The sequence below is a fragment of the Vombatus ursinus genome, unplaced genomic scaffold (assembly GCF_900497805.2).
Source record: "Vombatus ursinus unplaced genomic scaffold, bare-nosed wombat genome assembly UNPS02014859.1, whole genome shotgun sequence".
In the NCBI taxonomy this organism is placed as follows: domain Eukaryota; kingdom Metazoa; phylum Chordata; class Mammalia; order Diprotodontia; family Vombatidae; genus Vombatus; species Vombatus ursinus.
This window is the reverse complement of record NW_020954637.1, coordinates 1,941,540-1,960,529: the sequence shown is the minus strand read 5'-3', so window position 1 is coordinate 1,960,529 and position 18,990 is coordinate 1,941,540. Positions and strand designations below refer to the sequence as shown.

The following is an 18,990-nucleotide window of genomic DNA, read 5'->3' as shown; positions in this document are numbered from 1 at the left end:
AAGGAAGAAAAAAGGGAGGGAGGGAGAGAGAGAGAAAGGAAGGAAGGGAGGGAGGGAGGGACAAAAAGAAAGGAAGAAAAAAGAAAGAAAGTTGCTGCCCTTAAGGAGTTAGCATTCTACAAAGGGGAAATACAATATATTTACAGACAAGTAAATGCACTACATAGAAAATAAACACAAAATAATTGGGGTGAGGTTGAAGAACTACCATCTGAAGGAGTCAGGGAAGCCCTCCGGTGGGAGGTGTCCTTGAGCTGACTCCTGGAAGGAGCTGGAGACTCCAAGCAGAGGGAGAGCAACGTACGGACAGTGGAGAGCCTTGTTGACAAGGCTGAAGATGGAAAATGAAAGGGACTCTACAGGGAACAGGAGAAAGGCCTGTCTGTGTCTGGCACTGCGTTCATGAGGGAGACTGACATATCATCTTCCCGAAAAGACGCTGGATTGTAAAGGGGTTTAAATGACAAACAGACGAGCCTGTATTTGAACCTGGGCCACAAGAAACCACTGAAGCTTCTTGAAATTTTATTAAGTGCCTACTATGTACCAGGCACTGCAGGATATAAAACAAAGGCAATCAGGGGACACATGTTCCCCAAAGTGGAAGGGGTAACACATCACTGGGCAGCTGGGTGGGGCAGCGGATGGAGCACCAGCCCTGGAGTCAGGAAGACCTGAGTTCAAATCCAGCCTCAGACACTTACTAGCTGTGTGACCCTGGGCAAGTCACCTAACCTCTGCCTTAATCCACTGGAGAAGGAAATAGCAAACCACTCCAGTATCTTTGCCAAGAAAATCCCAAATAGGGTCATGAAGAGACTGAAAAACAACTGAAATACAATCACACAACAGCCAACACTTACCTAGCTGGAGTGGGTCCGTGGAGGCAGCAGAGAAGTTCTGGGCACCCCTCTAGCCAGAGCTGGGTTCCAGGGCTCAGGACTGTCCGGATCTGACCCCACCCACCCCTAAGTGGGCAGATCCAGAAGCATGGGTTCTCCAGTGAGAGACCCTGCTCTCGATCCCTCCATCACAAATCAAGTCCAGAGAGAAGGGTTGATGATGGAGTCTGACCCTGGCACTGGGGGGAATGCGGTACCTACCTTTCCACTGGCCTCTTCTGAGGAGATGAGGAGGAGGAAGAGAAAGACGAGGAGGAGACGGTGGAGGAGGACCCAGACTCGGAAGAGTCTCTCCTGGAAGAATTGGACAATTTGGGGTGAGGCGCTTTATAGGATGATACCAGCGTCAGACAGTGTGGGAAGATCGCTGACTCCAGAGTAAGAGGGCCTGGGTTGGAGTCCCGCCTGGGATGCTCATGACTCATAAGTCTCACAGGACCTTGGGCAAATTCCATCCCCTTTGGGCTCCATTTTCCTCACATGTAAATGAGGGGGGTAGGCTGGACTATAAGACCTCAATGGCCCCTTCCACCTCTGGAATCTCCAGAATCTCTCCTGAAAGAATGGAATAGTTCGGGATGACATCAGCACCAGACCCTGGGTTCAAATTCCACCTCTGTCACTAACTACCTTTAGTGAACCTTTCTGGGCCTCAGTTTCCACAGCTGTCAAATGAGGGGATTGGACAAGATGACCTCTGTGGTCTCTTTTGGGAGAAGTCCCCAAAGGAAAGCCAGAGAGAGGCCTCAAATGAGGCTGTGCTGGGAGTAGTCAATGGCCCAATGGGGCTATCTGAGGGCTGAAGGGCACATGGTAAGTGCTTGTTGAATTGAATTATTGCTCTGGTGATGGATGAATGAATGAATAATGGCCTAAGGATGATACTAGGGCAACATTATGGAGGGGGATCCACCCATACGGCAAAGGGGGCATTCGTGGTTGTATAAACTCTGGTCTATTTGCTAAACAACCAATTAATTATCTTATTATCTCTAAGAGAGGCAGTGTGCATACTGGATAGAGTGCTAATCTTGAAGCCAAGAGGACCTGGGTTCAAGTTTCACCTCTAAGACATCCTGGCTGTAGGACCCTGGACAAGTCATGTATCCTCTGAGTGTTATACCAGCCCCAAATGGGGTATTGACCCACAGTTTAAGAAGTGCTGAAGGGTCGTGAGTGGAAAAAAATTTAAGAATTTCTAGACAACCATCTAATACTATAAAGTTGTAGGGAAGGTGCCAACCTGTTGGTAGAGGAGTTCCTCACCTGAGACCTCCCCAGCTATCCATGAATCACAAGTCCAGTCACTGTCCCTAAGATCCCTAAGATCTCCTTAAACACTAGAAGGAGTGTGGCATGTGCCATTCACCTGAAGCGGGTGTGACCAGGACAAGATTTATACATAAGTGGGTGGGGCTCTGAGAAATAATAATGGCAAAAACTCATAACAAGTCAATGAATTGGGGAGTGTAGGTGTTATTATCTGATTTTGCAATGGAGGAAAGTGAGGCACAAGGAGGTCACTAAGGTAGAAGAAGCTAGAACTCAAATACAGGTCTCTCACTTCCAAATCTAGTAGAGTTCTCCCCATACCATACTGGTCCAGCATGGATAGTGATGGGACACAAATTTGGTCTTGATACCTACATCAGGGAAAATCAAAACAGAAAAAGAAAACTGTGGACCAATATCGAAAGTGATGGGGGGGCAAGGACCAAAAGGGGGGTCCCAATCAAATTACTGAGATTCACAGATAGTGGTGTCATTATCCCCTTCCTGGCAATATACCTGTCCTTGGGGTCTTCCCTTGGGCTTTTGCTCTGTGGGGAAAAAGCCCCCAGTGGTTTCCAGTCAGAAAGGTCAACATCTTGCTCTTTCTTCTTCCCTTTTTCTCTTTCCATCGATTTCTCCTTTTTGGGGGTCTCAGGGGCATCTGGAAGGAAACAGACAGTGCTGTCACCTAGGTGTAATCCCTGGTGTGTCTTAAACAGCCCTCTTCACAGGAGGCACTTGATAAATGTTCACTGAGTGAATTCACTGCCTCAGTTTCCCCACCTGGGAAATAGGAATGGGGATGTAAGACAGCCAGGAGAAATCAGACCTAGCTATAGATGGAACTGCTCAGCAGACAGAAAGCGCCCCCTAGTGGCCACAATGGTTGGATGAGTTTAGAGCCCCCAAGCTCATGGGGCTGACTTCAGGTCAATGAGGGTGCCCAAACACCAGCCTGGGTAGTGGGGCGGAGTGGGGAAACTGCCTGGAACAAGCATGGGTTATTCTGGCTGAAGTTAGAGGTTTCGTGTGGGCTGGAGACGAGCAGAGACATCTCAGATTCCTGAGGACTGGAGAGTTGGAGGGTGTGGAGACAGGGAGAGGAGAATTTCGAGGCCCCATCTAATTAGAAGGGGATAAATAAATTAACACCAATCCTGGCACTTCAAAAAAAATCATCCAAGAGCTTATCTGATTTTACAGCCTAGAAATACACCTATTCCTTTCCAATGCAGTAGCCAAAGGCAAGAGATTCAGAAAATCTCAGTTGGATTCGCTGTGCCTCAGTTTCCTCATGAGTAAAATGAAGGGGCTGGAGGACTAGATGACCGGTGAGGACCCTTCTGGCTCTAAATCTATAGTCCTAGGATGTCAGAGATCATTGGCCTCTGTTTGAAGATCTCCAAGATAAGATGGAGAGTCCAGGGCAAGAGTATAATGGACCACAAGGCAGGTTAGCAATATGGATCCTGGTCTCAGGGAGGGCAAAAGAGAGCTGTTCAGAGCAGATGTCTGATAGGGAAGCAGTTAATTGGCTCAGAGGACAGGAAAACCTGAGTTCAAATCTAACCTCAGACACTTAGGAGCTTTGTGACCCTGGGTAAGATCCTCATCTGTAAAATGGGGATAATAGCACCTACAGCCCAGGGTTGTCTTGAGAATCAGAGGAGATATTTGGAAAGTCCTTTTGCAAACTTTAAAGTACTCTATAAATTCTAGCTATTATTATTATACGCCAGAAGAAGTCAAGTTAGCTCAAGTAAGAACCATGGACATCAGTCAGGGGAGGAAAAGGAGAGAGGTCATCATGGGGAGGAAACGGATGGAAAAAGTAGTATGGAAAGGAAAAAAAGAAACAAGCATTTATTAAAAGCCTACTATGTGCCAGGCATTGTGCTAAGGAAAAGAGGAAACAAGCATTTATTTAGAGCCTACCATGTGCCAGGCTCTATGCTAAGGAAGGAAGGAAACAAGCGTTTATTTAGAGCCTACTATGCACCAAGCAATGTACTAAGGAAGGCAACAAGCATTTATTTAGAGCCTACTATGTGCCAGGCATTGTGCTAAGGAAAGGAGGAAACAAGCATTTATTTAGAGCCTACTATGTACCTAGCAATGTACTAAGGAAGGAAACAAGCATTTATTAAGTGCCTACTATGTGCCAGGCATTGTGCTAAGCAAGGAAGGAAACAAGCGTTTATTTAGAGCCTACTATGCGCCAAGCAATGTGCTAAGGAAAGAAATAAGCATTTTTTAAGAGCCTACTGTGTACCAGGCTTTGTGCTAAGGAAAGGAAGAAACAAGCATTTATTTAGTGCCTACTATGTGTCAGGCACTGTGCTAGTCAACAACTGGGGAGGTTGGAGCAGATTCCCTGTATTAAGAGGGGGCATGTCAGCAGGCCAGGGACAAAGCCTAGGTCTAAAGAGGGTACCCCAGGCAGGGCTGGCAAGGCTGGATAGGCAGGGACCATCTAGGCTCCCTAGATTAATGGGAGGGGTCTGCTGGGTGAGCCCTCTCTCCATGCTATAATCAGTTATCAACTAGAGATCACAAAGGGAGGGTTAACAGCTATCTGGCTAATCCAAACCTTCATCTCCACCTGTCAAAATCCTTCAAGGCCTACAGGAGAAGTAGGCCTTCTCCTGCCATCTCCTCCAGGAAGCTTTCCTTGATTCTAAATTCCCCCTCAAACACACACTCACACCCACCCCAAATGTCCTTAGTGTAGTTTGTATGAATTTTTTCTTTGCTCCTATCAACTAGTAAAAATAACAGCTAGCTATATATAACACTTTAAGGTGGCAAAGGACTTCTTTACACATTATCTCACTTGACCCTCATGACAACCCTGTAAGGTATATCATTCCCATTTTACAGATAAGGAAATTAAGGCTGACTTGCCCAGGGTGGCATAGATAGTAAGTCTCTGAGTTAGGGCTGAAACTCTTCAGAACCCCGCAGCTGTCTGCGTGCCCCCATACTCCCTCCCACTCTGAGGACAGGACCTGTTTTGTTTTCCATCTTTGTGAGCCTAACCCTCAGCATTGTCGATCCTTTGTCGGGGCCTCCCTCCCTCCCTAACCCGTTACAGGGGCTGTTTCAAAGCAGTCACACTGACATATGGGGATTTTCTCTCTGTCCCAATACCCTAACTCTCTTGTACTAATAAACAATGAAATAATTCAAGGAGGGATTACTAGGAGAAGGAAAACCAGGAGGACCAGAGACAGCCAGGCGCAGATTAAGCTAAGAGCAGAAGGGCCCTCCCCTCCCTGGCCAGGGCCTGCACATTGGAGGGACCCCTACAGCTCCACCCTGCATCACAAACTGCCTTGGAAATAATGACTCAGGGGGAGGCTGGGAAGGTCACTTAAGGGTGTGTTACCACAGGGCCCCATCTGCTCTTAATCTTCTCCTGGACTGAAGTCCATTAGAGAACAACAAAAAGCCCGGACCTAAGAGGCAGGAAGCTCTTGTGACCTTTGGCAAATCACGTCATCTCAGTGAAAGTCAAGTTTTCTTTTCTCGGAACCTCAGTTTTCTCCATCTTTAAAATGGGGATAAATATAACTGCCATTACTTCTCTCACCAGGCTGTTGTGAGGACAGCGCCATAGAAATGTTAATGTTGTAGCTGTCCACAAAGTAGATAAACAGATCATGAATAATTTGTCTGTTGTGTCTTCTGTGGAACCTGGAAAAGTTTGTGCTGTATGCTGAGGGACCCCAGAGAGCCAGAACTAGGGATATATATACATATAGATATAGATATAGACATGTATATATATGTATATTATATACATACATACATATATACATACATACATACATATATATAGGGCAGGTGAGCAGAGGATATGTGAGTATGAGTATATTTGAGGTGGAAGATTGTACAGTCCGGGCCCCCTCCCCTCAAGCCTGGAGGTGGTCTGTGCTCAGGATGAAGTGGGAGACAGAGGTTACTATGTGGTCCAGTATGTGTGTGTGTGGTACAGCTCACAATTCTGCCCCCACCCAGCACCCTGAGGCAAATGCCCAGCTAGGGGCCACAGTGGATAGAGCTCTGGGCCTGGAGTCATGAAGACCTGAGTTCAAATCCAGCCTCAGACACTTACTAGCTGTGTGACCCTGGGCAAGTCACTTCACCCTGTTTGCCTCAGTTTCCTCATCTGTAAAATGACCTGGTGAAGGAAATGGCAAACCGCTCCAGTATCTTTGCCAAGAAAACACCAAATGGGGTCACAGAGAGTCAGACACAACTGAAAAATGACTGAACAACAACAAATTATGGTTCTTGGTGTGTGATATGTGCACATATGGTGTACCATGCATGCATGGATTTCAACCTCAATGTGCCTGACTGCTTAGTACTTGGATGGGAAACCAATATGGAACACTGGATGCTGCAGGTGGGGTTTTTGTTGTTTTTCTGAGAGGCACCATAGCACAATGGATAAAACAATACTAATAGCTAGCATGTATATGGTGCTTTACAAATATAATTCTCACAACAACCCTCTAAGGTATATTATCCTCATTTTACAGATGAGGGAACTGAGGCAGGCAAAGGTTGAGTGACTTGCCCAGGGTCACACAGCAAGTAAGTTTCTCAGGCCAGATTTGAACTCAGGTCCTCCTGACTCTAGGGCTTGGCACCCTATCCACTGCACCATCTAGCTGCCCATGTGTATATGTATGTATGTATGTATGTGGCTAAAACAGGGAACTAATACCTACTTTTGGACCAATAAAATAAATAAATAAAATTGATCTCCCCGCTCCCAAGTCTTAGAGGACTCTTTAAAGGACCACCTAAAAGACTCTGAGACATAGGGCCCTAGCCCTGCCAGGGACTGAGGGATTCTGACCCCGGGAGATGGTGGGTGCACCGAAGGCTTCCCTCACCCAGAAGACGTTTCCAGTTCCTGATGAGAACTTTGGCCAATGCCACTACCTCCTTATCCACGCAGTGCTTACGGACCCCATTGACGGCAATCCCAATCCTGGTGGTCTGGAAGAAGAAAGAGATTCAGGAATAGACTCCAATCTCCATCCCAGCCCTACTTGGGATGAGGCTAGGGCAAGTATTTGACAAAGGATGCTCAGTAAGGTTGGAGAAGACATATTCGCATTAATAGCTGCTCTACCTGCCCAATACCCATCTCCCAGGCATGAACACTGATGAAAGCTCTGACCCCCAACACTAGCCAATAACTGAGATGTTGGACCTTAACTTCCCATCTCCAAGCCTTTGCACAGGCCATTCCCACCATGCCTGGAATGCACTCCTTTCTTACTGCTGCCTAGTAGAATCCTAATTTTCTTCAAATCTGGTGCTAGGGGCTACTTCCTGCATGAACCCTTCTAGATCTCCCCAGCCACTAGTGCTCCCATTCCCCTAAATTTACCTTATATGCACTTTTATCTACACAGGTTCTCGGTAGAATGTAAGCTTCTTGAGGTCAGGAGCCCACATCCCCCTGGGAGAAATAACAGGAATTTTTTTTTTTTTTTGCTTTGTGTCTCTAGCACTCAGCATAAGGCCGGTCACATATTAGTTGATAAGCATTGATCAAAGGCCTGAGCCCCAACAATGCCCAGTAACTAAAGGCCGGATCCCAGCACTAGCCAAGGCTTGAGGCTCTGCTGTCATCCACAGGACAGAACCGAGAGTAAGAACAATACCCCTTTAGAAATACTGTCCTGAAGCCAAAGAATTGGCCTGGGAAGAAGAACTCTGAGAACACAGGGGCTTCCCTGGCAAAGTCAGGCCCCACAGAATGTGGGGCCAGACTGGGGAAGGACAGGGTGCATTGTAAAAAAAAAAAAATGCAGCCTCTGACCTTCCCTGGAAGGGAGCCTGACCTGGGAGTGCCCAGTTCTGATGCTAATTATTTCCCTAGGGACTAGATTCCCAGGATCCCACCCACAGAGTTTCTCAACATGGAGAGGGTGCTCAGGCTCCCTCTACCCAGAAGCCCTGCTATAGGGCCTCCCCACCCAGGCTTCCACCTGTGGGGCACTCTCACCCAGATTCTCTCCTTTAGGGCCCACCAAATAGAATATACCATGGAGATCACCTTCCCCCTTCTCTCCTCTCTGTGGCTGTTTCTACCCAGGCCCTCTCTCATAGGGGCCCCTAAACATGAGATATCCTCCCTCAGGACCTTTCCTGTGGGGGCCCCCTCTCTTCTGCAGGGTCTCCCTCCCCAGGATGTCTCCTGCTGCCCCCCACCTCACCCCTTCCTGGCTTTGTCCCATAGGGCTTCTCTCCCATGATCTCTCATGCAGGGCCCCCAAACGTGATCTATCTTACAGCTCTCCTTCCCCCTCCCCACTCCTTTTCTCTTGAAAAGTCCCTTCCTCTCCCAGGCTCTCTCCTTGCAGGGCCTCCCAAACCAGGTACTAGACCTGTCAAAAACTGCCCACCTGTAGTAACTGTATTGACATCTTGTAGCCATTCAGTTTCTTCAGGAGATCCAGGGCTCCTTCCTGAAGGAGAGCACCGAGTCAGTATTATGTACCCCAAACCCAGGTGAATTTCAAATGATCCCTGATACAAGTGGGGTAAGTGGAGGGTGCCTCAGTTTCCCCACCTGTAATAATACGCCCCATTTCAATAACATTTCTTCACAACAACCTAGTGAGGTGGATTAGGGTAAATGTAATTCCCATTTTACAGGCGAGAAAGTCAAGGCTCAAAGCTGTGGAACATATCATGGATTAACAAAGCTAGTGATTTTTCAAGGGTCAGACCCCTAACTGTTGTCTCCAGACTCCCAAATCTTGTACTCTCCCATCTAACCTCATTGGTCCTCTCAACTGAAGGGGCTGGATTAGACAGTCTTTGAACAGAAAGGGGTACAGGAGAGCAGCGACATGAGAGCTATCTCCAAGCATCTGAAAGGCTGTCAAATGCCCCGAGCACGAATCCTGCTTCTCATTCAGGATTAAACCTGTGTGACCTTGAGCAAGCCTTCCCTGGGCCTGGTTCCTGATTCGGCAAAGATGGCGGCTGTATTAGATAGTTCCTGAGGGCTCCATCTCAGCTTCAGATCTGTGGTGCTGTGTGGAGGTGGGACCAGATGTGTTCTCTCCACAAAGGATAGAAAGAGCAGTAACGCATGGAAAAGGCAAACGAGCAGACTTAGGCTGGAAGTTAGGGAAAACTCTCCAAACAGGAGAGTTCTCCGAGGAGTGAATTGAGGGCTTCAAACAGAAACAAATAAATGTTTTGTGGAGTGGGGATTCCTTTTCAGGTCTAAGTTGAATTTGATGGGTTCTACCTAAGAAATCCCCTCCCAAGGCTATTTTACACATCTCTTATCACAGAGGCAAACAGGCTCACCTCCTCTCACTCCAGGAAGGAAAGTCATCTATAGCCTCAGCTATCCTTGAACCACAGATCCCAGCCCCAAGTATGGCTTTCTCTCCCTCTCTCTCTTTTTTTTTCCCCCCAGAAAAAACAGGTCTGCCAACCAAAACATTCCTGGTGGGTTCCTTGGAAATTACTCTAAGGAGTCTCTCACGGGGCCTCTATCCATTTTCAGAGTAACTATCATTAAATACAAGGTCTTAAAAGGAACGAAGAACATGTAATAATCACAGCAGAAAAGTACCTTGGACCATAGAATATCAGGGCTTCGAGGGGTCTTAGAACACAGAATGTCAGGGCTAAGCTGAAGACACACAGAGTGATTTTAGGGCCTAACGTGTCAGAGTTGGGAGGAGCCTCAATTTCATGTATAAGATAAAAATTCTGGACTAAAATGATTTCTGTCTGTCCTGATTCTAAAGCTGCTAATTCTAGGACCTTGGAGATTATCCAGTCTAGGCCCCTCATTGTGCAGAGGTGAAGTCTGAGTCTGAGAAAAGTCACTTGCTCAGTCATTCAAGTTAACTTGCGGAGTTAGTGTGTATCTGTCCCATGTGATTTGTGCACATGAATATGCATGATTGCTTCAGTTCATATATGTAGCTGGATTTCTATGTGTAGGTGACCAGGTAAATCAACCAGTTTATTAAGCAACCATACTAAGTTCAGATCCCTTAGGTACTAGGAGAGATACAAAGTTTAGACAAGACATAATCCATGCCTTCCAAGAGCTGGGGGGAGAGATTCACACACAGATAGATTAAATCTGTGTTATTATTAGTAGAGAAAACTCCCTCCAGTGATACAGGTTAACATCATCTCTACAACTCATAGAGTTGACTAAAGAAAGTAAAATGACTCGTCCAAGGTCACCTAGCCAGTATCAGAAGACTCAAACCTAGGTCTTCCAAACTTCAAAGCTATCTGCTTCCCCTGCTAAAAAACTTATGTGATGAATACAACTGAGGGGTGTTTTGAAAATGGGAAATCAAATCTAGTGGGAAAAGGTAAAGAGGGGAACAAGGCAGACTTGGAGAAGGGGCATGAGTTAGGTTATTTCAATAGGAACATGGTTGGGGAGTGTGTGTGTGTGTGTGTGTGTGTGTGTGTGAGAGAGAGAGAGAGAGAGACAGAGAGAGAGACAGAGACAGAGACAGAGACAGAGAGAGAGAAACAAGGGCCTTGGATCTATCTCCATTGGTTGATGCTTAGGGTAAGCTGAGGCAGTAATGTACCAAGCAGGAACATCTGAATTTTACTCTGGAGCAGTATTTAGCCAGTAAAGATTTTTGGTTAGAAAAACGCCATAGTCAAATCTATGAATAAGGAAGATAATGACTGGTGGTCATATAGAGGATATCTGGGAGGAGGAAAGACCTGGCTCCACGTCAAACGGATGACTCCGGGAACGTTTTCTTCTCTAACGTCAACCTGATGGTAAAAAGACCACAAGCCAGACATGGGCTGATGAGTGGAAAAGTAAAGTCTGGGTAATTTCGTGACTGGTGAATTGGCCAACCCTTTGGAAGGGCCAGACCCAGAAGCTGTGGCCAAGGTAAACGTAAGTTTATAATGAGACTGACTGATTGAGTCCTGCAGACTGTATAAAGCCTGCATTGTACATGGAACACCAATTGGGATTATCCTAGCACCTCACCCTGTTGGGCAGCCTGAGATGCTTTCATATGGAAATACCTCCTTTGGGGACCAAATCCTTGACCAGTTAATTCTCACTGTGACTGTAGGGTATAGAGGAAACTTCCAGGCCTCCACAATTAAAAACTGGGAAATAACCAGAGATTTTAAACCACACTCATTAGCTGGCCACGTTGAAACTCAAAGAATTTGGGGCTGAGTCAGAATCACAATCAGAGGCCACCTCTGAGCCTCAATTTCCTCATCTGTAAAGTGAGAATAATATCTGTATTGTCTACCCTCACAGGAGTTATTGTGACTCTAATGAGTTCAGATATGTGCTACATCAATGTCAGTTAATAATTATTATTCCATTCCACTGACCTGGATCACGTGGCACTTTCTTAACCAGGACTTTGCTCCATTTCCACCCTCCCCCCCCACTTCATGTTTTATTCAATAGCTACTGTGTTTAAAGTAAACAATGGCTAGGGGGTCCTGGAGACCTAGGTTCAAGCCCAACTCTAACACAGGGTGGGCAGAGTGACTGAGAGTCTTTAAGCCCAGATAGTGCATTACAAAGGAGTTGTGCAACTGCATTAGTGAATGGGGTTTCCACATCGGGATTTCTCCAAACAGATAAACCACAGGCTTCAACAGCACACTCCCCCTTCCAAAAAACTCTCACTATGTATGTCTATATAGGTGTGTGTTTACATATGCATAAGGCACTATTAGATTCTAGAAGTACAAAAAGTCTCTATTCTCAAGGTACTTAACAATTCTAGTAGGAAACATGGCCTACAGGGAAGTAAATACAAGGTAATTTAAGGTAGCGCTGAGCAATCACACCTGAGGATATTAGGAAAAGTTTCATATTACACTGGGCTTTGAAGAAAGAGGCTCCAGAAAGGCAGATGGACCAGGGAGTGCATCCCAGGCCTGCAATGATGTGAGAACACAATGCTCCTTTTGGCCAGCAGAGAGGGAATGACCCGTAGTACAGTAAAATAAAGTTGGGGAGGCATTAATCTTACAGACCAACTAGTTCAACACCCCCCCACCCCACTTTACAGAGGAGTAAACTGAGGCCTGAGAAAGTGACCTATAATAAATGGTACAACTCTAAATCCAATAGTCTTTCCAGGGCATCAGATGCCTCCCATGGGGTAGAGCCACCTCTGTGGAGGGCCTTTAAATGTCCACTGAGAGACAGCACTTTCAACAGGGCGGTGGGTGAGAAGCCAGGCTGCAAGGGGAAAAGCCAAGGGGTGATAAAAAGGCAGAGGCTGCCAGTGCAGAGACACTTTTCTAGGCGTCTGGCAGCGTTGGAGAAGACAGAAGAAAAGGATTTGGCATTCAGAACTGCCCTAAAGAGAGACATCCTTCCAACTCAGCTTTCCTCACTTTACTAAATGAGTGCTGTAGACCAGCCGGGTGAAAACGCGGGCTTGCGCTAGGATGCGATGGATGGAGGGAGATGTGTACGTGTGTGTATGTGAGTGTCTGCGTAGGCATGTTCCACAAACAGCCCACTTGGAGCCGGAGCTGCAACGTGGTCGAACTCCTGTCTTATTACTAGGGGAAACTTTACCCCTCCTTCCTCTTTCCAGCCACCAGAGCAGACCCCACCCTCTCTGCTGGAAGCCTGAGTGGGTGCTGACACGTAGAGGGAAGGAGGCGAGGCTAGATATACCCAGCCCCTCCTGGGCTCCCTCATTCCCCAGCCCCTCCCAGGACCCCGGAGAAATTGACAAAGAGGGAGTTCCCGCCTTGGCCCAGCTTCCCAGAGCTTGTTGCCTGTTGCCAAGCGAGATCCCACCCCCTTCCCCAAAAGAAGAGGGTGGGACACCAACGCCCCCGGCCAGGGGACCTCTCCACTCAGCTCCACCCCGCCCCTGCTGGGGCCTCGGGGAGCCCCCAGCTCGGCCCCCGGCCCGCTCCGGCCCCGGCCAAGTTTGTTTTGGCTGTCTGAGCCGAGGCAAAGAGCAGATGGAAAGTCAAACATTAACTCCCAGCTGGGCCGCGGCTCAGCTCCCGCTCTGTCTGGCTCCAAATTTGGGAGGGGAGAGGGGGAAAGAAAGGGAGTGTGTATGTGTGTGTGCGCGCAGGCTAGAGGTGGGGGAAGGGCCAGGCTCACTTCCCCTAAAGGAATCTCAGTCTCCCCTTTCCCTCGGCAACCCGCTCCCCCCAGCCCCTCCCCCAGCCCGGGTCGCTCCGCGCCCCTCCCCCCAGGGATAGAAACTTTCTTCCTGCTTCCCCGCGCCTGCTCCAGGCTCTCCGGCGGGCGGGTTGGAGCCGCTTGGCCCCGCGCCCAGCCCAGCCGGGCCTCCCCCTCACCACTCCCCACCACCCCCAGCTAGGACGGGGGCTGGGGCCCCGATCGAGCAAGCTATATCTGCCCAGCACCTGTTCTGCCTTTCCCCACCCCACCCCCAGCCCGGACTATGGCCCCCGGCCCAGGGCCCCACCCGGGGCCTGAGCCAAGGGCTAGTTTCGGAGAGCAGCCCGAGGGCCCCTTCCCCCTTCTCCACTCCCCCTAGTGCCTTCCCGCCGCACCTCCCCTTCTCCTTCCCCCTCCTCCCATCCCGATCCGATCCAAACCAACAAATATTTATTAAGCGCCTACTACACATGCCAGGCCCTGAGCTGCAGGCTGGGGGCTGGGGAGGGTAAGTAACAAAAGCGAAACAAAGTCCTTGCCCTCCGGGGGCTTCCATTCTGCCTCGCGCGCGCCCTTTCTCCCGCCCAAGCCTCCTCCCACCGCTGTCCCTTCTTTGGTCTTCCCGCGCCTCCATTCCCGGGGCCGCCCCCCCCAATCCCCAGCCCGCCACGAGGGCAGGGAAAGTTTCCGAAGGAAGCCCGCGGCCCCCTCCCCAGCGCCCGGGAAGGCGCGGGGCCCGCCCGAGGGCTGGGAAAGTTTGCGAGCGCGCGGGTCCCGGGCTGCGGGGAGGGGCGGGGTCCGGGGGTCCCGGGGCCGGCGGCGTGGCGGGGCCGGGGGCTGCGTGCAGCACGGCGCAGGGCATGGCAGGGCAGGGCAGGGCAGAGGAAACAGGGTCTCTGCGCTGCTCCGCTCTGCTCTGCCCGGCGCCGCTCTCCTCCTCCTCCTCCTCCTCCTCTTCCTCCTCCTCCTCGCGGCGCTCCCGCGCCGGCTCCGCTCTTCTCGCTCCCGGGCGGCCTCACGTCGGGGCGCCTCCGGGGCTCCGGGGCTCCGGCGCTCGCGCTCTCGCTCTCCTGCTCCGAGCCGGGGCCCTGGGGGCGGGCGGGGCTGGGGGGCTGCTCCCCGCCTAACCCAGCCAGAGCTCACCGTGTTCTTCCTGGACACCATTTTATCCAGTTTCTTGGCGATTCTCAGCAGCTCCTCTTCCTGCCCCATGCTGGCGGCGTGTCCTCGGGCTCGCGCGGGCCGGGGGGAGGACGAAGATGCGGCCCGGGCCCGGCCAGGGGGTCTTCTGCCTCCGTCGGGCTCCCAGGTCGGTGGCCAAGGCTGACAGCTCAGCACTGACACCCAGCAAAGGGGGCGGGGCGGGGGCGGGGCCGAGCCGGGGGGCGGGGCTCCTCGGGCCCATTGGGCTGCCCCGCAGCCGCAGCGGCCCCGGCCGGCCCCCCCCCCCCCCGGCCTGCGCGAGGGGAAGCTAATTATAGGTTTCAAGGACTAAGGAGGGCAAAGATTGCAGCCTGCCCCGCTGGCCGCGCGGGAGGGGCGGGGAGGAGCCCCGCGCAGACCTTGCCCCTCGCCCCTTCTAGGAAGGTGGGGAGTCGGGGCGGAGGCCGGGGGCTGAGGACCGGGGAGGAGCCCAGGGTCACAGATTTGGGGCTGGAAGGAGCCTGGGAGAGAGAGCATCTGTCCCGAGGTCCACGGCTTCAGGAGCGCCGTGCACTTAGAGGGGGGAAAATGTTCCATCTTTATTTTCCAGGAATTGGTTTTCTTTGTAACCCTGTGGATTTGTTTTCTGCATCTAAAATTATTCCGAGAAGAAGTCCGTGGGCTTCACCAGGCTGCCTGAGGAGTCCAGGATACACACACACACACACACCCCTCTGAATCTAGGGTTCCAGTAAACGAGCACACTCCTGATTGTAGGGGTCCAGGATGCACACACACACCTATCCTAGGATATACACACTCCCCTGAATCTAGGGGTCCAAGATACACATACCCCTCTGATCCTAGGGGTCTAAGACACACACACACACATAGATTCTAGGGGCCTGGGATACATACAAACCCCTGATTGTAGGGGTCCAGGATACAGACACACCCCTGATTCTAGAGGTCCAAGACACACACACACACACACACACACACACACACGAACTCTCCTGTTCTAGTCTAACACTCTCATTTTCCAGTTGAAATTGAGATTTAGTGGTGGAGGTAGAATTAGAACCCAGATCCTCCACCTAAATGCATCTGTCTTTCCTAATGCACCTGGCCCCACTCAGCACAATAGGAATTACACCTGTCTGTCTATAATTCTTTGAAGTCTTTGCACAGTCATCCTGTGAGCTGGATGAAGAGTGATGGGTATTTTCTTTTTTTTCTTTTTTTTTAGTGACGGGTATTTTCATTGACTGTGAACCTTTTGAAGGATTTAGAGGGGGAAGGGACCTTGTGGATTTAGTCTACAGTCCCAATCCTCCATTTTAAGACCTTAGGCACCAGAGGCTAAGCCCGAAGTCATGGGAGCTCCAGCTATGCCAGGGCAATTACCACTATGTGCAGAAGACCTGTGTGATTGCAAAGCATCCTTCCAAGCTTTGGGGATGGGGTCCAGGCCTAAGGAGGGGTGGCATGTTAGCATGGAAGATGGCTGGGATGGGAGTCGGGGACCTGGGTTCACTAGCTTTGCCACATGGTACTTGTGTGACCTTAGGCAAATCACTTCCCTTGCTTTAGTTTCCTCATCTATTAAATGGGCGAGTTGGGTCAGATGACCTCTGTGGAAATGCATGAAATTACAGGAGTCAGGGCTGGCTATACACTGTGGGTAGACATGTGCCCAAGTCTGAGTAAATAGGGGGACTCCAGAAAGCCCCAGCACCTTGGCAAACCCTGGGGAGACCCATTCTGCCAATGGTAGTTTGGGATTCCTAAAGGGAAAAAAAGCACCATGTTTCCCTTTATTTAGGCCTTTCTCTCTTCTTAACCTACACAGAACTGTGGTAGAATGTTAGAGTCAGAAGGGCTTGGAACATAGATTGTGACAGTCAAAACAGACCTTAGAGCTTAGAACATGAAAAGTCAGAGCTGGGAAGGACCTTAGAACACAAAATATTAGAGATGGAAAGGAAGTTCGGACCTAGAATGTCAAGAACTGGGAAGGACCTTAGAACACAAAATATCAGAGCTTGGAGGGCCCTCAGAACACAGAATGTCAAGAGCTGGGATGGGTCATAGAACACAGAATGTCAGAGCTGGAAGAGAACTTAGACCAGGAGTTCTCAAAGTGTGGTCCTGAGACCCTTCCCCATGTGGTCACATAATAATACTAAGATGTGTTCATTTCTAATGTGGCAAATATCAATAGAACCCACAGAAACAAAAGTTCTTTGATCATTTTTAATAAAGGGGTCGCTCCTAGGACCAAAAATGTTGAGAACCACTGTCTTGGGCAATAAACTATCAGAGCTGGGAATTACTTAGACCACTGAATGTTAGAGGTGGAGGTGTCTTTACAGACCATCCAGTCTAACTCCCTTATTTACAGATGAGGAAACTGAGTCCAGAAGGAAGTCTTTTGCCCTAGATCACACATCCAGGTAGAGTCAGGGACTAGGAATCTCAGCCTTCTGCCCCTTTCCATCCCTGTGAGAAAAGGGGTTTTTCCAAGAATCCACAGGCAGAGATGGCCCCTTCTAGAGATCAATGATGGTTAACAAATGAAATTACCACAGTTTATTAAAAATAACAATAATAAATCCTTTATTCAAAATCGGTGACACAAAAAGTCTGAGATGAACAATGTAAGAGAGTGCCCCCATAATGCCTCCCAGAACCACGGAGCCAGTCATGTCTGCAAGGGAAACTGGTACAATGACCCAGGGCCCCACATATCATCCATGCTCTTCTAACAGCTGGGTGCCGCCCCATCAGGGTCCCCTCCTATCTTTTGTTTCCCCTTTCAGGAGAATCTAAATGTTCCCTGAGAACTCCGGGAGATAGGTAAGCCTTTAAGCTCCTAAAGGATTTCTCATGGTAGAATATTGGGCTCTGGGACAGACCATGGGGAGAGAGCATTTTTGGTGGCGCAATACCCTGCCAAGATGCTCCTTAATGTCTTGCCTCACTACCCCCAGGGTCACATAAACCTACAAATATCCCTTCCCTTTCCTTCCTCCTCCTGGGCAAGAGAACTCCTCTGAGCTGGTGAAATCAGAACTGGCTGGAGGGGATAGATGGTAGACAGGGAAGGGTTACCCACATGTCCCTACTTTCCCTTTCCCCTTTCTTCCTTTCCCTGACCTGAGCACTGGGGAAAACATCTTCCTATTTTCTATGGAGGGGGACAGAACCCTGGCTTTACTTACCCAACCCTGGGTTAACCTTCCTGTCTAGTAACCCCAACCCTGCCCCCTTTCTCTCTCCTTCACCTTCACTGTCCCATGGCCAGGGTTCAAGGACCAGCTCCAGAGATAGCCCAGCCTGAATAATCTCTGAGCCCAGAGGCTTCTTCCTTTGGCCTCATGGAAGACACACAATCCCTGGCTTCTGGACACCATAAGCTTTCCTAGGTAAACTTGAGGGCAGACACTGATTCCTCTGTGTAAGGTCCAACACAAAGAAAGGGGTCAGGAAATGTTTGTTAAATGAATAAATGATAGGGAAAAGATAGCCTGGCCCTTAGAGGAGCACCCCCCCCCCCCCATATTGGATGGGGTAGATATAGTCCTTGTCTTGGGGGAAGGGGGTAGGGGTAGAGAATCAATTTTCAGTCCGTTAGGTGAGCGTCTGGCATGGCGAGTTCCAAGTCCTATACGATGCTGAGCAAAGAAAAACAGCCAAGACTAGCTTCTCGACTGGCATTGTCACACTGGTGACAATGTGGAATCAGAAATAGTGACCCAAGAACAGGGGCGGTCCTGGACACAGCTGGAAAGTCGACCACCGACCTTCCCAGTGTCCCCTCCCCAATTGCCACTGTGTCGGAATGACCCCAAATTTGAGCGAGTCCTGTGCCAGGAGGTGGTCTGCAGGAGGAAGTCATGATCAAGCAAGCCCCTGGATCCCTGATCCTCTGAGCTCACCACAGATCCAAGTGCCAGCTAACGATCTGCTTCGATGGGAATGGCCCAAGCCCAGACAGGGCAGGGTACTGGGGGGTGGGGTCAGTCTTGTGAAAGTTTCACAGAACTGGCCAAGAGGAGTCCAGCTTTGGAGCCTTCAACTTCAGGGACGCCATCCTGGGGAGAGAGAATTTTGATGAACCTTGGTTCCTGCCATCTACCTCCCAAGTCCAGTGGTTTCTGATCGTCCCCCTGGGCCCGGAAGCCAGGAGAGTAAGCTGACACCGCAGCCACCCCGTTCTCCCCAATTCACACACACAACCAGGAACCCCTCAGAAAGTTCCAGGAGAATCCTGGTGCATCTCATTTCAGCGAGCAGAGCTCCCTCACCCAGTGACTTACCCAGCTCTGCTCCTCGGCATATGGAGCCATGCTCACTTCCGCCTGAGAGAAGGTGGGAGGTGATCGGATGTCCTCAATCCGGCTGTCTGTCAGGGATGTGGTTCTTTTTGATTTCCCCTGGGGCTGGCTGGGAAGGGGGATCTGTGGATGTGTGGAAGGACAGGAGTTGGTGAAA

The 18,990-nt window shown here is 49.8% G+C and overlaps 2 protein-coding genes across 6 annotated transcripts in view; both read right to left on the bottom strand.

Annotated features, from left to right (window-relative positions):
- TCEA3 (transcription elongation factor A3) overlaps positions 1-14,647 on the bottom strand; it is a 37,390-nt gene extending 22,743 nt beyond the window's left edge. Inside the window, exons 1-5 of one of the 2 annotated variants that reach the window (XR_003567250.1) lie at positions 14,494-14,647; positions 8,606-8,668; positions 7,082-7,187; positions 2,691-2,835; positions 1,104-1,196 (exon numbers count right to left, since the gene is read on the bottom strand). Coding sequence is in view for 1 of the 2 variants with exons in the window: in XM_027841425.1 (XP_027697226.1) it covers positions 1,104-1,196; positions 2,691-2,835; positions 7,082-7,187; positions 8,606-8,668; positions 14,494-14,562 (476 nt within the window). In the remaining variant the exon portion in view is untranslated. The remainder of the gene's footprint in view (positions 1-1,103; positions 1,197-2,690; positions 2,836-7,081; positions 7,188-8,605; positions 8,669-14,493) is intronic. The other variant, XM_027841425.1, reaches the window with a different exon arrangement.
- A 2,437-nt stretch (positions 14,648-17,084) lies between these two features.
- Positions 17,085-18,990, bottom strand: part of ASAP3 (ArfGAP with SH3 domain, ankyrin repeat and PH domain 3) — a 69,732-nt gene continuing 67,826 nt past the window's right edge. For all 4 annotated transcript variants that reach the window (XM_027841384.1, XM_027841385.1, XM_027841386.1 and 1 more), the window contains exons 25-26: positions 18,816-18,956; positions 17,085-18,590 (exon numbers count right to left, since the gene is read on the bottom strand). In XM_027841384.1, coding sequence (XP_027697185.1) covers positions 18,516-18,590; positions 18,816-18,956 — 216 coding nt within the window. In that variant the 3' untranslated portion in view covers positions 17,085-18,515. The remainder of the gene's footprint in view (positions 18,591-18,815; positions 18,957-18,990) is intronic.